Here is a 15,328-nt window from a genome sequence, read left to right as displayed (position 1 = left end):
GGCCTCCAGCCTTAGTCAAACGGGTTGGCACGTATGGCCTGGTTGCGATTTTGGCGCTTTCGTGTGTCTTGTGAATAGTATGCCATACAGACCCGTTTGCCACTGAACCTGCATTAACGACGACAGTGGGGCTTCCGGCCTTAGTCAAACGGGTTGGCACGTATGGTCGGGTTGCGATTTTGGCGCTTTCTTGTGTCTTGTGAATAGTATGCCATACAGACCCGTTTGCCACTGAACCTGCATTAACGACGACAGTGGGGCCTCCAGCCTTAGTCAAACGGGTTGACACGTATGGTCAGGTTGCGATGTTGGCGTTTTCTCGTGATCTTGTAAATAGTATGCAATATAGACCCGTTTGCCACTGAACCTGCATTAACGACGACAGTGGGGTTACAGGCCTTAGTCAAACGGGTCGACAGGTTTCATTTTCTCTTAAAAATCGGAAGGTGACCCTTAGTTACCATATATACCGTCGCAATGGGCCCCCAATTTGCAAAATCCTCAACTGTGGATAATATAATTATGCCGCAATAGTTAGTCTGTCTGAAACTAAGCTGATTAAACCACATCACTGTGTGACACTTGCATTACATGTGAACGGCCCCTACGCTAATATGATTTTGTTTTTCTCTCCCTGTCTTGTCCACGACCCTGAGGACAATGGGACAAACAGACCCAGTTCCGGTAGATGTGAAAGTCGGCACACCTCTGATCTACTGGTCGTCCCTCAATGTGATGCCCAGCTGATGCCTGACCAACGATCACCGGCAGAACCCGCTTAATCTCCTTATCCGTTTATCTGTGTGTATATACATGTATATCTCCCAAGGGTTTTTCCCTCCTAGGACTTTTTATTTTTTATTTCCTCGGCTAAACAACCCGGGGTTTTTGTTTTTTTTCTCCTAGGGGGTTTTTTACCCCGGGGAGGTAGCCTGCTTGGGCTTAATTTAGCTTCTTCTCCTAGACGTTAGTAATACGCTCGCTCATAATGTCGAGTCATAGCCGCAGCAAATTTGACTGCTTATGCTATTGTGTATTATGTTGTACTATCTGTCATTTTTCTGTGCTTTTACTGCTTCTATTAATGTAAAGCTGCTTTGAAACAATTGAGTATTGTGAAAAGCACTATATAAATAAAATTGAATTGAATTGAATTGAATTTTTGCAAATGCGACCTGTAAAATTAAATAAACGCACTCAACTGAGTAATTTTATATAGCTACACACTACTCCAAGGAAGGCGCCCAAAATTCTGTCTAGCATACCCCCCTTGAAACTGTTTATTGCGCCCCTGCTTGTAGGTGTAAACTAGAGGTGAAAAAGAGACGTTAAAACATTTAATGTCAGTAAAACATTCACCATCTGTTTCTTATGTATCAATCACTATTTGGGAGCACTTCGACTCGCAAGAAAAATTAGCTCCGCTTCTCCCTCTAATAATGAGAGGGAGAGTGTTACTGCACCGAGTCGAAGCACTCCCAAAAGTGCTATTCCGCCATACAATATAGTTACCCTTTTAAATCCACCTAGAAAAGCGCTACGCCCTATCTTGTGCCACCATACTTGCTTGTAAGCACTAAGATGATAGAGGTATGTATCAACTCTTCTTAGTTTAGGTAACAACATAGTTTAATATGGAAAAAGGATAGACTATTCCTTTAAGAAACATCAACAAGCCTTTTTGGATCCTATGCTACTTTGTACACGTTAGAAACATTGCATCATCAGTGGTTAAAGCTCCCGTTCTTTCCGTGGTTTTGAAGCTTTGATTGTGTTTACAGTGTGCAATATAACATGTGTTTCTGTTTCACATGTAAAAAAGTGGTATTTTTCAAAAAATGTACTTATCTCTATACCGCTGTTTTCACTGTCCTCAAAACAGGCTGATGTCGTCTTTGTTTTATGAAGTCCCTCCTTCAGAAATACGTAACGAGTTCTGATTGTGTAGTTTATTTAGTGTGTTGTGATTCGATAGCAGCTTAGCTTAGCAGAGCCGTTTGAGCCAAAGCTGGTGACTGACGTATTCCTCTGGGCGGAGTTTAGTCAAAAAACATTTTACTGACATCATTAAAGCAGGAAGTAGAGGGCTGTAGTCCAAATCGACCGTTCTCGGTAGGCTTTGAAAGAGGAATTCCGTTAAACAAAATACAGTTGAAAGAAAAAGTATGTGAACCCTTTGGGCTTACTTGGATTTCTTCATAAATTGGTCATAAATGTTTTCTGATCTTCATCTAAGTCACAACAATAGAGAAACACAGTCTGCTTAAACCAATACCGCACAAACATTATACGTTTTCATGTTTTTATTGGACACAACATGTAAACATTCACAGTGCAGGGTGGAAAAAGCACGCGAAACCCTAGGCTAAGGACTTCTCCAAGAGCTAATTGGAGCCAGGAGTCAGCCAACCTGGAGTCCAATCAATGTGATGAGATTGGATGTGTTGATTAAAGCTGCCCTGTCCAATAAAAAAAACAAACCAGTTTTGAGTTTGATGTTCTGAAGAAGCATTGTCTGATGTGAACCATGCCTCGCACAAAAGAGCTCTCAAAAGACCTACAATCAAGAATTGTTGACTTGCATAAAGCTGCAAAGGGCTACAAAAGTATATCTAAAAGCGTTGATGTCCATGTGTCCACGGTAAGACAGATTGTCTACAAATGGAGAAAGTTCAGCACTGTTGCTACACTCCCTAGGCGTGGTAGTCCTGTAAAGATGACTGCAAGAGCACAGCGCAGAATGCTCAATGAGGTGAAGAAGAATCCTAGAGTGTCAGCTAAATAAAGACTTACAGAAATCTCTGGCACATGCTAACATTTTTGTTGACAAATCTACAATAAGGAAAACATTAAACCAGAATGGACTTCATGGGAGGACACCACGGAGAAAGCCACTGCTGTCCAAAAAAAACATTGCAGCACGTTTGAAGTTTGCAAAAGAGCACCTGGATGTTCCACAGCACTACTGGCAAAACATTCTGTGGACAGATGAAACCAAAATTGAGTTGTATGGAAAGAACACACAACGCTTTGCAGGGAACTACACTAACCTTTTCCACTGGTGGCACTTGCGCTACCAACTTTTTCAGTTACTGGCGCAAAATATGATTTGGTCGCACATATTTTTTCAAGTTATATTAAGGTGCTCTGGATAATAATGAACAATAATGAAACTGTATTGCATACAGATATGCTTTTTATTTTACTTGCCATCTTTTAAACCACATGCCGCCTTGTTTTCTTAAACGTTGTGGTGGTAGCCGGTCATTACCCACTGACAAATAATGGTCTACTATACATGTGACGAAGAACTAATAATGTGTGACACAACACAATACTTTGATTTATTGAAAATTAATATTAATTTCACATTATATTTCATCAATCTAACCACCCCAAACTTACTTTGCCATTAACAAAGCTGACACTGTTTGTCAAAGCACCACGAAAACACTTACTGTTTTTGCACTGATATATGAAGCAATTAGACCCCTTTTATCAAACTCAATTATATACAATACTATGTATAGTATATTAATAGACAGTGCAGGTCTATAGATTATAAATGTGACTGATGTTATAATGGTTATAATTTCTATTAGATAGGCACTTTTACTGCTTATGTTCTATCTTTCTCATGTGTGTCTTAAGAGCAACTTCACTTGTAAAACTCTTTTCACAGTGAGAGCATATGTAAGGTTTCTCTCCAGTGTGACTTCTCATGTGAATCTCAAGTAGACTTTTATATATGAAACTCTTGTCACACTGAGGACATGCGTGAGGTTTCTTTCCACTGTGAATCATCATGTGTCTCTTAAGAATTAACTCCAAACTGAAACTCTTTCCACAATGAAGACATGCGTGTGGTTTCTCTCCTGTGTGAGTCCTCATGTGTATTTTCAGGTAAATTTTTTTTCTGAAACTCTTTCCACACAGATGACAAGTGTAAGGTTTCTCTCCAGTGTGAATTTTTAGGTGTCTTTTAAGTTCATTTTTTACTTTAAAACTCTTTCCATAGTGATGACAAGTGAACGGTCTCTCTCCAGAGTGAATACTCACATGTATATTAAGGTCACGTTTCGTTTGAAAACCTTTTCCACAGTGATGACATGTGAATGGTTTTTCTGCAGTGTGAACATTCATGTGTGCCTTAAGAGTTCGTTTGCTTGAAAAACTTTTTCCACACTGAGAGCATATGTAAGGTTTCTCTCCAGTGTGTCTTCTCATGTGAATCTCAAGTCCACGTTTATCTATGAAACGCTTTTCACACTGAAGACATGCGTGAGGTTTCTCTCCAGTGTGAATTGTCATGTGTGCTGTTAGGGTACTCTTCCTTCTGAAACTTTTTTTACACTCATGGCATGTGAACGGTTTCTCTCCAGTGTGAATTCTTGTGTGAAACTTAAGGTTACTTTTATTTCTGAAACTGTTTCCGCACAGATGACACGTGAATGGTTTCTCTCCAGTGTGAATTCTTGTGTGACGCTTAAGCTCAGTTTTACTTCTGAAACTCTTTTCACACAGATGACAAGTGAATGGTTTCTCTTCAGTGTGAATTCTCATGTGTTTGTTAAGAACACCTTTACTTGTGAAACTCTTTCCACATTGATGACATGTGTAAGGTCTCTCTCCAGTGTGAAGTCTTATGTGTATCTGAAGATCACTTTTATATCGGAAACTCTTGTCACAATGCTGGCACGCGTGTTGCTTTCCCACCATGTGAGCTTTCTTGTGCTTGCTAAGGCTCGATTGAAAAGTGAAACTCTTTCCACACTGATGGCACGCGTGTGGTTTCTCTCCCGTGTGAATCCTCATGTGTGCTTTAAGGTAAACTTTTCTTGTGAAACTCTTTCCACACTGTTGACATGTGAAAGGTTTCTCCTCACTGTGAGTCCTCTTGTGATCTGCAGGACGTTCATCTTCACTGAAACTATTTTCACACTTTATGTCTTCTGTTTTCAGAGGTTCTTTCGGTGAAACATTAGGGTTTATTTTTACAATCTGATGTTTCTCATCCAATTCAGCTTCACTCTCCTCTTTCACTTCCATTATATCTAAAATAAGGACAGTAAATAGTTCATATTGATAAACACATTTGAGATTGTCATGTATTCATGTTATTTTTAATGTAATCAACTCAATATTGAAGGCTAAGGAGTACAAGTAAGTCTTGAGCAAAGACTTAAATTTTTCAATTGTCTGAGCTGTTCTTATGTGAACGGGTAACCTGTTCCATAAATTAGGAAATGCCACTGAGGCTCAGTCGCCGAAGAGCAACTGATTAGATGACGTTAGTGATTTTACTGGGTTGTGGACATTCGACACAGTATTTTGTAATTGTATTTGAAATACATTTCCATGTATTTATGCCCATCTCTGATGGCGCCTCCTTAGTATTTAAATACAAATACAAAATACTAGGGATGTCACGATCCGATCACGTGATCGGAAATCGGCCCCGATCACGTGGTTTCAGACTCGATCGGAATCGGACGTTACCTCCCGATCAGGACTCGGATACATATGCAGAGTTTAAAATCCGGCATCAAGGTGTCGCTCTGCTCCGCGCCAGTGTACGCGCTGCGCTGGTGCGTGTGAACGGACGAGAAGAGAATAGGCTTGTTCGACTTCATGCAGCGCCACAACAACCGGCAGCCGAATGACGTCAGAGTTTCGCGAGAGCGATTTAAAAGCAAACTCCTCCATATGATTTCGCGGATCACTCTCGCGGTAGTTTGACGTCACCCGGCTGTCGATCTTTGCAGCGCCGCATGAAGTCGAACAACCCTATTGATGAGTTTTCATTCCAAGGCTTCACACTCGTGCGTGCAGGGAACCCACGACAAAACCAGGGTTTTACCGCTCATTTAAACGACGCGTTGATCGTTTTTGTCATCATGTGCTCAGACGCAGCTCCGCGTCTCACTCGGGACCTCAAGAACGGGCATTCGCGCAGGATCATTTGACATTACTGGAGAGATGAGAGATAGAGAGAGAGGTAAGAATGGTGCCCACGTCGAAAAAACTTAATAGAAGTCTAGAAACAAAGTATTAAAGTATGTATAGCCATGTCACTCATCTCATTACACTAGATTACTGGATACAACTTATTGTATAGTTTAATAAAATAATGTATTTTGATTATACAAGTTAATTACGACCTAACTATAGGTATTTTTTAACTAACTGCTGACCAGCTTAGGGAATCTCTATGGCTATTTTATAAGACATATTGCTGAATCAGTATGTTGTTTTTCTTGTTAATTGAGTCTTTTTGGGTAGCCTATCTTATGCATAGATTTAGTCAAGGAGGTTGATTCTTATAACTTCCTTCAAAGTTTGATCAATTGTGCATAATGACATGTGCACCAAATGCATGTAGGGTGTCAGACTCATAGATTTGCATAATTTAAAGTTCAGGTTTTAAAGTTTGGGTCAACATGTGGCACAGATTTAAAACTGAAACTGACACACCAGTGGCTTTGCTGATTAAACATGTTACCCCTCGAACCCTCCCTCCCAACAGAGCCTCCCCACAAAACAAATCTCAATTTAACCCCTGTACATATACTATATATATTCTCATTATTTTTTAACAAATATAGTTATGTGCTGGCACAGAGTTAGACTCTTGACTCCACACAGAAACAGCAACGCGTGCGGCATGACATAAGGACCATCCTGGGTCTTTTTTTTCACTCTTCTTTATTCTTTTTTTATGTATTATAGAAGTATCGGATCGGGACTCTGTATCGGCAGATACTCAAAATCAAATGACTCGGACTGTTTAGCTCTGCATAGCCTGACGTGCACCTCGCAAAATTTTTAACAGTGGGTCAGTTCTATTCGGACCACAAACGCTGTCGTTGGCCCTGTCCCAAATGGTGCACTTCATGTGGACTTTCGGTCTTGTGGCCTTAAACTGAGCATGCTCGCTTAGTCTACGAGTCCATTTTTACACTCCGAAGTGTGCTCATCTGCGCCCCCTTTCAACACTTGATGAGGTATTCGGCGAAGCCTGCACTGCAGCAGGTGATGCCACTGATGGGCAACTTCTGTCATGTCTGGTCTGAACTAGTTGATGCATGAAAACAGCACCCTGACTGGTTGACTGGCTAAGTAATTTGAGTATTTTAAAAATACAAAAATACTCATCTTAAATGTATTTAAATACAAATTACATTTCATTTTTCCAAAGGCTTTTAAAATACAAAATACTACTTTGTATTTCAAATACGTATTTTAAATACATGTATTTGAAATACTGCCCATCCCTGGGCGCCATCCAGTGCATAAATCAATCCAAATTTAAAAACACTACCAAAAATAACTCATGGATTCTTGATAAATGGACGAGTGTGTGACCCAAGGTTACCAAGTCCCTCGGACGACCAAACACAACTTCTGTCTTGTTTTTATTAAGACAAAGGATGGTTTTGCTACACTCTTAAAATGAATGTGTTAAATCAACACATCTTGTGTCTAGCCAAGGACAACACATCTAGTGTGTTGTCCCTAACTTAACACATCTCTGTGTTATTTTTGGAATAACACACTCTGTGTTGCCCTAACACACCTTGTGTTGTCCATTTCATTTATTTAAGCTCACAATCTACACAAAATGACACACAATGTGTTAAAACAACACATAATGTGTTAAATTGTTTAACACAAAACAATGTTAATTTTAACACATCCTTTCTTAGAGTGTAATAGTAATCAATACACCAAAAAACATGGTTATTACACTTTTACCACAAAAAAAAAACATGGTTAATTTTCAAACATGTTTTTATTTTATTTTTTAGAACAATATTTTGGTGAACATGGTATTCAGATTCAAAGATGTTTTGCCAGTATACATGCTTTATACTATATAGGCTGAATTAGTATTTATGAGACATGCTTAAAACAACTACATGGAAATGCCTTGTTGAAAATAACCATTTTTTCTAGGTTTTTCTAGGTTCGACCTCGGTAATCTATGTGTTGTTTATTTTGCTTGTTATTTAAATAAACTACGTTTAAAGTACTTTTTTTAATTTATTCCTAGCGGAGTTTACCTGAAGTTACGTATTGACCACTAAAGCCGCTTGTTTATGTTGTTACTTCTAAAACCATCTAAAGATGTAGAAAGTTATCATTTCATGGATTTTAGTTTATTTTCCCCTCATGTTTCTGAATGCCAAATTTCTGTTTTTATGATTATTCCTCAACCCTCAAAGATAAAGAATAATAAATAGACACCAACCTATTTGTTCCTCAGTATCTTCTTCCTTTATTCTGCATGGTTGTGGATCTGTCATCTTCTCAAGTTCCTCTTTCACCAGCATCAACATTATGTCATGAAGATTTCAGTTGTCACACATGGAGTGATTTCTCTGTGTGTTTGACTCCAGCATTTATTGGTGGATTGTTGTAGGAGGAGCTTCACTGAAGATCTCAATCACTTTCACTCTATGGGTGTGAACTAGAAATGAAAGAAGAGACATTAAATTATATATATATATATATATATATATATATATATATATATATATATATATATATATATATATATATATATATATATATATATATATATATATATATATTTTTTTTATTACACGGCTCTCTGGAATGCTTGATTCTGATTGGTCAGTTGAGACATTTGCAGGTTCGTTCTTTTCAAATAATAACCGCTCCAAAATAATAACGCATAGCCGGTACTACTTGCACGAGTGAAATCGCTCCGCGCCAATAAAGATCAATAAAGATTACTGTCTGTCTGGCGCCATCTTGTGACAAACACTCGACAACCACGACAAGAGACAGACAGCTTACTGAGACTGAACTTGACAAAATAGAGCATGACAGCTACGAAGCCATCACACACAAAAATACAGAATGGGCATTAAAACTTCTCAAAGACTGGCTAAAAGAGAAAAAATGGAGACAGACAAGTATGAAGCAGCGGATCTTAATAAGGTATTACGATCATTTTATGCATTTGTGCAAAGTTTCGCGGAAGGATAAAAATGTTAATTTAAAACAAATATGCCAATAAAACGTTTCAAATTCATATTCATGTCCAGTTTTTTTTCTTATGTGGCAAGTAGCCGTGTAATAAGCGGGATAATGTAGAGGCAGCCGGTAGTTATTGGGAAATAAGCCCCTTCAGTGTGATACAAGACCCTCCGCTTCGCGTCGGGTCCTGATCACACTGTCGGGGCTTATTTCCCAATAACTACCGGCTGCCTCTACATTATCCCTTACATATATATATATATATATATACACACAAACATAAATAAACATACTTTTGGTTTGGTCATAAGCAGATATGCATGCAAGGTAATACAGATTTTAAAAAAGGCATCTTGACTGATTTAACTGTAAGTAGAACTTAAATTGTTTCCTTCAGTTTGTATCACAAAATCATTATAAGCATTATTAGGGCCCGAGCACACCGGGGTGTGAGGGACCCTATTGTTCTTTAAGGGCTCTGTAGCGCCCCCGGTAATGCAAAAACAAACATTGGGGCACATGTATGAAAGTTGGTCGATACATATCTCATTGACCCGAACAACTTTCGCACTCAAACCTATTAGCTCCACCCAACAGGAAGTCGGCCATTTTGGATTGTTTAAAAAATGCATGCGTTGAACTTTTAAATACTCCTCCTAGGGGATTTGTGCGAATGACACCAAACGTGGTGATCAGGATGTCAAGACATTGTACTTGCTAAATTGCGAAGGGATTTTTGATATCTCGAACGGTTCTGCCATGGCGAGGCGACAAAGTCATGGAGAAATCAGAAAAACAGGAAGTGTCTAATATCTAAGGCAAAAAATGTCTTATTGTGATGCCAAGGGGGTTGTTTGTTCGTCTGAAGACTCCGATCGCGTCGATGTGCCTATTGTGACTCCCGGGTATAGCGCCACCAGCAGGCGCCAGGAAGTGTGTCAGTCATGAACTTTTAAATACTTCTCCTAGGGAATTCATACGATTGACACCAATCGTGGTGAACATGATGCTGAGACATTGGACTTGCTAAATTGGGAAGGTGTTGCCATGACGAGGCGACAAATTTATGGCGAATTCAGAGAAACAGGAAGTGTCTAATATCTAAAGCAAAAAATTTCTCATTGGGATGAAACGCAGTGTGTATGTTCGGCCAAGGATTCTGATCGCATCGATGTGCCTATTGTGAGTCTCGGGTATAGCGCCACCAACAGGCACCAGGAAGTGTGGCAGTCACAAAAGGTGGATTTTTTGACAGTTCCATGCTATGTTCTTTTAAATACTCCTCGTAGGATTTTCATGCGCTTTACACCAAAAGTGGTCAACATGATGCTGAGGCATTGTAGATGGTAAATTGCGAAGGGATTTTTGATATCTCGAATGCTGCTCCCATGGCAACACGTCAAACTTTACTTTCATTTTCAGGCATATTTAAAGGAACAGTACAAAACTTGTGGCTAAACCTGGTACTGCAATCACACAACTGGTGGCCAATACACAAAATGACAACATAAACATCAGTTGAGGGCTGCAACTGCACTTTTTAAATGACAATATCCTGGCCAGACCACTGTTGTCAGTGAAATAAGTATTTGAAAAGAAAATGATTTCTTAATGTCTAGTGACATATCAGGGCCATTTTATGATTAATTGATATACATTTCTTACATACTGTTCCTTTAAGCACTTGGCATGCACTTTGGGTGCCTTAACATGCACGAAAACAACGAAAATTTGGCACAGACCTCAAAGTCGTCGGCCATCAGGACCGGGCAAATGCTGGAACATGGGCGTGGCAGTAGGGCTCTGTAGCTTGATTTACCCGCTTGATGCACGTGCCCACTTTGCGTCGTTTTCTCGGAGGCACCGTGTAGCGGTAAAAAAAACAATTGCAGCTTGCAGCTATATTTATTATTATTTTTCTCCGAATTCAGCGGGACTTTAGAGGGCCTAAACATGCCCAAAAACTCATGAAATTTTGCACAGATGTCAAGGGTGGTGAAAATTTACATGTGGTCTAGGCTTTGGAATTAGGCATGGGAAAATGGCTCTATAGCTCCACCTACAATTTTTCAATGAAGCAGCCCTCGGACTTTGTTTGACGTACAATTACGAAATTCGGTACACAATTCTGTAGCATGACAAGACCTACAAAAAAGTCTCTTGGAGCGAAGCCATAAACCAAACAGGAAGTCAGCTATTCGGAGATATTTATATTATATTTTCTAATTTTGTTAATTGGGGGCAGTTTTTGTCATTTCCAGGCGTCATACTTTAACTAACTCCTAGGGGTGTAACGGTACGCAAAAATCACGGTTCGGTGCGTACCCCGGTTTTGAAGCTACGGTTTGGTTCATTTTCGGTACAGTAAGGGAAAATGCAAACATTAAACTGCAGGTTGTTTATTACTATAAACTTTTTTTACAATTTGTTTACACTCTTTTAAACACTTTTTATTAAAATATAATATATAAAATATATATAAAACGAAAAAATAATAAATAAATACTACTGCAAAGTTCTTTTTTGCATTATTTTATAACAGTAGGTAACTCTTTTCTTAACCTTCTCTTAAACTTTTTCTACTTAAACCTTGCACTAAACTAACAAATTCAATTCCTGAATACATTTATGAACAATTAGCCTACATTTTTGCCACCAAAAATTTTCTGTTTTGATTTATTTTGGATTGTTTAACTCACAGTATTGAATTGGCTATGTACCATCTCTGTATAAAAATAATATTACTGCTCTATGTGTAACTGCATAGCAAGCAACATGATGATATACTTATTATACACTCATTTTGAGATGAGTGAGTTGTATACATAGCCATCTTTTATCTTTTGCACGTTTCTCCTAATCTTTGCTTGTGTTGTCAATGTAAGCTGTGATTTAAACTAATGAACCCCGAGCAGCTGAATAACAGCTGAGTAAGCCCGGGTTACAGCTCTTCTCTGTACCGACCAGCTGATCGCATTGTGATAATGATATGATTGACGTGAGGTGCAGATGAAAAATCTGATCACGCATTCCTTATTCTCGCTGTCACAGAAAGCACACCTCGTGATTGGGTAGCAACGAAAGACGCGCAACCTCTCACGCACTTTTGAAAGAACTAAACAGCGCGTTGACACATGTTTAACATGCGCTTTTAGACACGACACGTAAACGTTTACATCAACAATCAAACGAATATACAACTGAAAATACAACTAAGTAAATAAAGCCCTGAACCGAAACGGTCCGGTATGAATACACGTACCGTTACACCCCTACTAACTCCTCCTACAGTTTTCATTGGACCATCTTCATATTTGGTGAGTGTCATCTTAAGGCCTTGGTGATGCTAAATTGCGAAGGATTTGACTCTACGTAACAATTTGTGTTGGTTCTGGCCCGACAAAGTTTGATGTTTTCCTATGAAACAGGAAGTTGCTGGAACTCAGGCATAGAATGTCCAATCCGTCCCAAATTTAACATGATTATTAAGAGTCCTGGACTGAACACATCTACATGTCAATAGCAACTTATGGTCATAGCGCCACCAGCTGGCAACAGGAAGTGACATGTTTACAATGATTATGCAATGTCAGATCTGCCCTACATTTTACATGATCAATAAGAGTCCTGGACTGAACACATACTGTATACGTGCCAATATTTACATATAGTTTCTCTCACTCACACTCTCTCACTCACATACTCACTCTCTCACACACACACACACACACACACACACACACACACACACACACACACACACACACACACACACACACACTCTCCCATGCTATCTTACACAATGCTACCTCACTGTCATTTGTAATTAGCAACAGGAAATGTGGCACATTATACTACACTTTTAAATGGTTCACTTATATTTATATTCTTAAAAGCCTATTGACTAGGGCTGTCAAAATTGCTAAAAAATGACGTTCGAATATTCTCCCTAAAAAACCCACGAATATTCGAACTATTCGAATATCTGGTTGCCCAATTTTTCAACGACGTTAACGACGTTTAACGACGCATTACGTCAATAACAGGACAAATTAATACAAAGAGACATAACTACTTCTATAGGTAGTCTATTTAAGTTTAAACATATTTGACAACGTATATTACATACACAAAACAAGTAAATCAAGAGACATCAAAGTGATATGGTACCTCGGTTACATTGCTTGACAAAACTCCCTGAAGCCTGCTCCATACACGACACTGATCGGTCTCATGTCCTTACAAATGAACGAAATTAATTTCTCCGTTATGACCTCTTGTCGTGTTGCAGACAAATAGCTTGTGGCGGGCGATGCAAAGTAAGTGTTAAGACGTGACTGTTTAGCTGGAGTTACACACATTGTGGTCTCGTACACACTGCGAACTTTCAGGAGTGACAACCGCATTTAATTGTGAAAATGTGATGATTGACACGGAGATAACCATAGCAACGGTCTGCCGTCTCACGTGCTTATCACTCACAGCTTTGATGAAAATAATTTAACAGCATTATGTTTTGCAATAAACCTCGTCGTGTTGTTGTGTATTGTACGTATTTGTGAGGCTGCGCGCGCTCTTGCAGTGTTGCCAGGTCATTGTCTTTTTTGTACTCACATACCATTTTAGCGCTTAACCGTTTATGGCTTTTGGCTCATGAAGAGATCAAGTTTTTGGTGTTGTTAAAATGTGAAGGTGCCAGTCCCAATATTTTGATCTTTGAGGTAAAGCGTTTGGATTTATTTTGGTTTATTATTGGATTTTTCTTGTTTTTTAGTGCAATACAGTATCTGGCAACACTGAGCAGCAAACTTTTGTGCCTCTGTCATTCTCTGTACCGCACATACAGAAGACTTTTCCCCCTTGTAATAATTTATTTCTTCAGAAGAGAGACCTGTCATGGCCATGATGCACGTTTAAACACTTAATTAACTACTAGTTGCTCAGTTCGGTTATGTAGGCTACACACTATGCAAAGTTTCTGTAAACGCGGTTGTCACTGCAGTTTGCGGGAGTTAATGCGGTTGTAGAATGCGATTGTCAGTCCCGTAAATTACTGAAGTGTGTGTGTACAGAACAAGATTAAGCATTAAAAGTTGAAGTGACAAACGAATTAATATGCAGTGTGTACCAGATGCCATGCTCATTTGGGTGCACATTTTCGAGATGTGACATGTTGCTAGTGGTCGAATGGTATGCTAACAACTTTATCTCGCGGCTCAACAATTTTACCTCCTACCGACCAAAATCCAAAGTACTTCCAGGCTATAGAGCTTTAGATTTTTGGGGGTTAAAATCGCTTTCTCTGCTGCGGTCGACTTTCTGCCATCTTCCATGCAAGACGCCAACTTTTAACAGTGACAGACAGTGTGACTACTGTGACCTGTCCCTGAACCAGGCGCACTAGTGCGCCCACTCACAAAGCAGACAGCCATGCCTCTACTACCGCGGGCTTTAAAAAAATAATAATTTATTCGAATATTAATTTTCATATTCTAAATTCTTTTTTTTAACTATTCGAATATATATTCGAATTTAGAATATTCTTTGACAGCCCTACTATTAACTACTGTTCCCTTTAATTCTTATGCCACGGCGTGGCGGTGTCATGTGTGCGAGGGCCCTTCCATCACTGCTTGCAGTTTTAATTATAGTTATTATAATAGTGCTCACTTACATTTAGATATCTGATTTACTGGCTAGCTACTGCATAAACACATTTTAGTATTTGCTAGTTAAACTATAATGCCATAGATCAAATATATTTATCCAAGTTTATCATCAAAACTTACTTGACTTGATGTAGTCCTTGTGGTCAAATGCAAGTGTGGCTTCTGTAGTAGTCAAGGCCTGGAAAATGGAGGGAAATCAACCCCCTTAATGATATATGGAGGATTTTTTTTAATTTCAGGGTGATTGAGAGTGTATTGGTGTAATGACGGATCATGGATGGATGAATGTGTGGATATCTATCTATTATAGGTATATCCACCTTTAGTATATAGTAGGGCTGGGTATCGATTCAGATGTTCCAGATCGATTCAATTTCTATTCACAGGCTATCAAATCGATTCGATTTCGATTTTCGTTTCAGATTCTCGGGTTGGTTATTATACTCGATTCTCGATTCAACTCAATGAATGTAGATTTAATACAAATACTACATTAATAAAAAAATAACAGTAAACAGCAGTTTAAAAGTGGGTAATTAATAAAAAAAATTAAAAGCCACAACACTAACGTTGTCGTCTTGCTTGCGAAATCTAAAATGGTTCTATACCTCTTACTTTTTATGTGAAGGTGGCATCAACGTTGATGAAGCACC

The 15,328-nt window shown here is 38.9% G+C and overlaps 2 protein-coding genes across 3 annotated transcripts in view; both read right to left on the bottom strand.

Annotated features, from left to right (window-relative positions):
- Window positions 1–15,328, bottom strand: part of LOC129422537 (uncharacterized) — a 681,876-nt gene that overhangs the window by 192,832 nt on the left and 473,716 nt on the right. The gene's annotated exons all lie outside the window — the stretch shown is intronic.
- LOC129422930 (uncharacterized) overlaps window positions 1,528–15,328 on the bottom strand; it is a 41,749-nt gene continuing 27,948 nt past the window's right edge. The window contains exon 3 of the mRNA XM_073857935.1: window positions 1,528–5,054. Coding sequence (XP_073714036.1) covers window positions 3,613–5,054 — 1,442 coding nt within the window. The 3' untranslated portion in view covers window positions 1,528–3,612. The remainder of the gene's footprint in view (window positions 5,055–15,328) is intronic.

Source organism: Misgurnus anguillicaudatus, chromosome 19, assembly GCF_027580225.2.
Source record: "Misgurnus anguillicaudatus chromosome 19, ASM2758022v2, whole genome shotgun sequence".
NCBI lineage: Eukaryota > Metazoa > Chordata > Actinopteri > Cypriniformes > Cobitidae > Misgurnus > Misgurnus anguillicaudatus.
The sequence above is the reverse complement of the archived record's forward strand: the minus strand, read 5'-3'. Positions and strand labels throughout refer to the sequence as shown.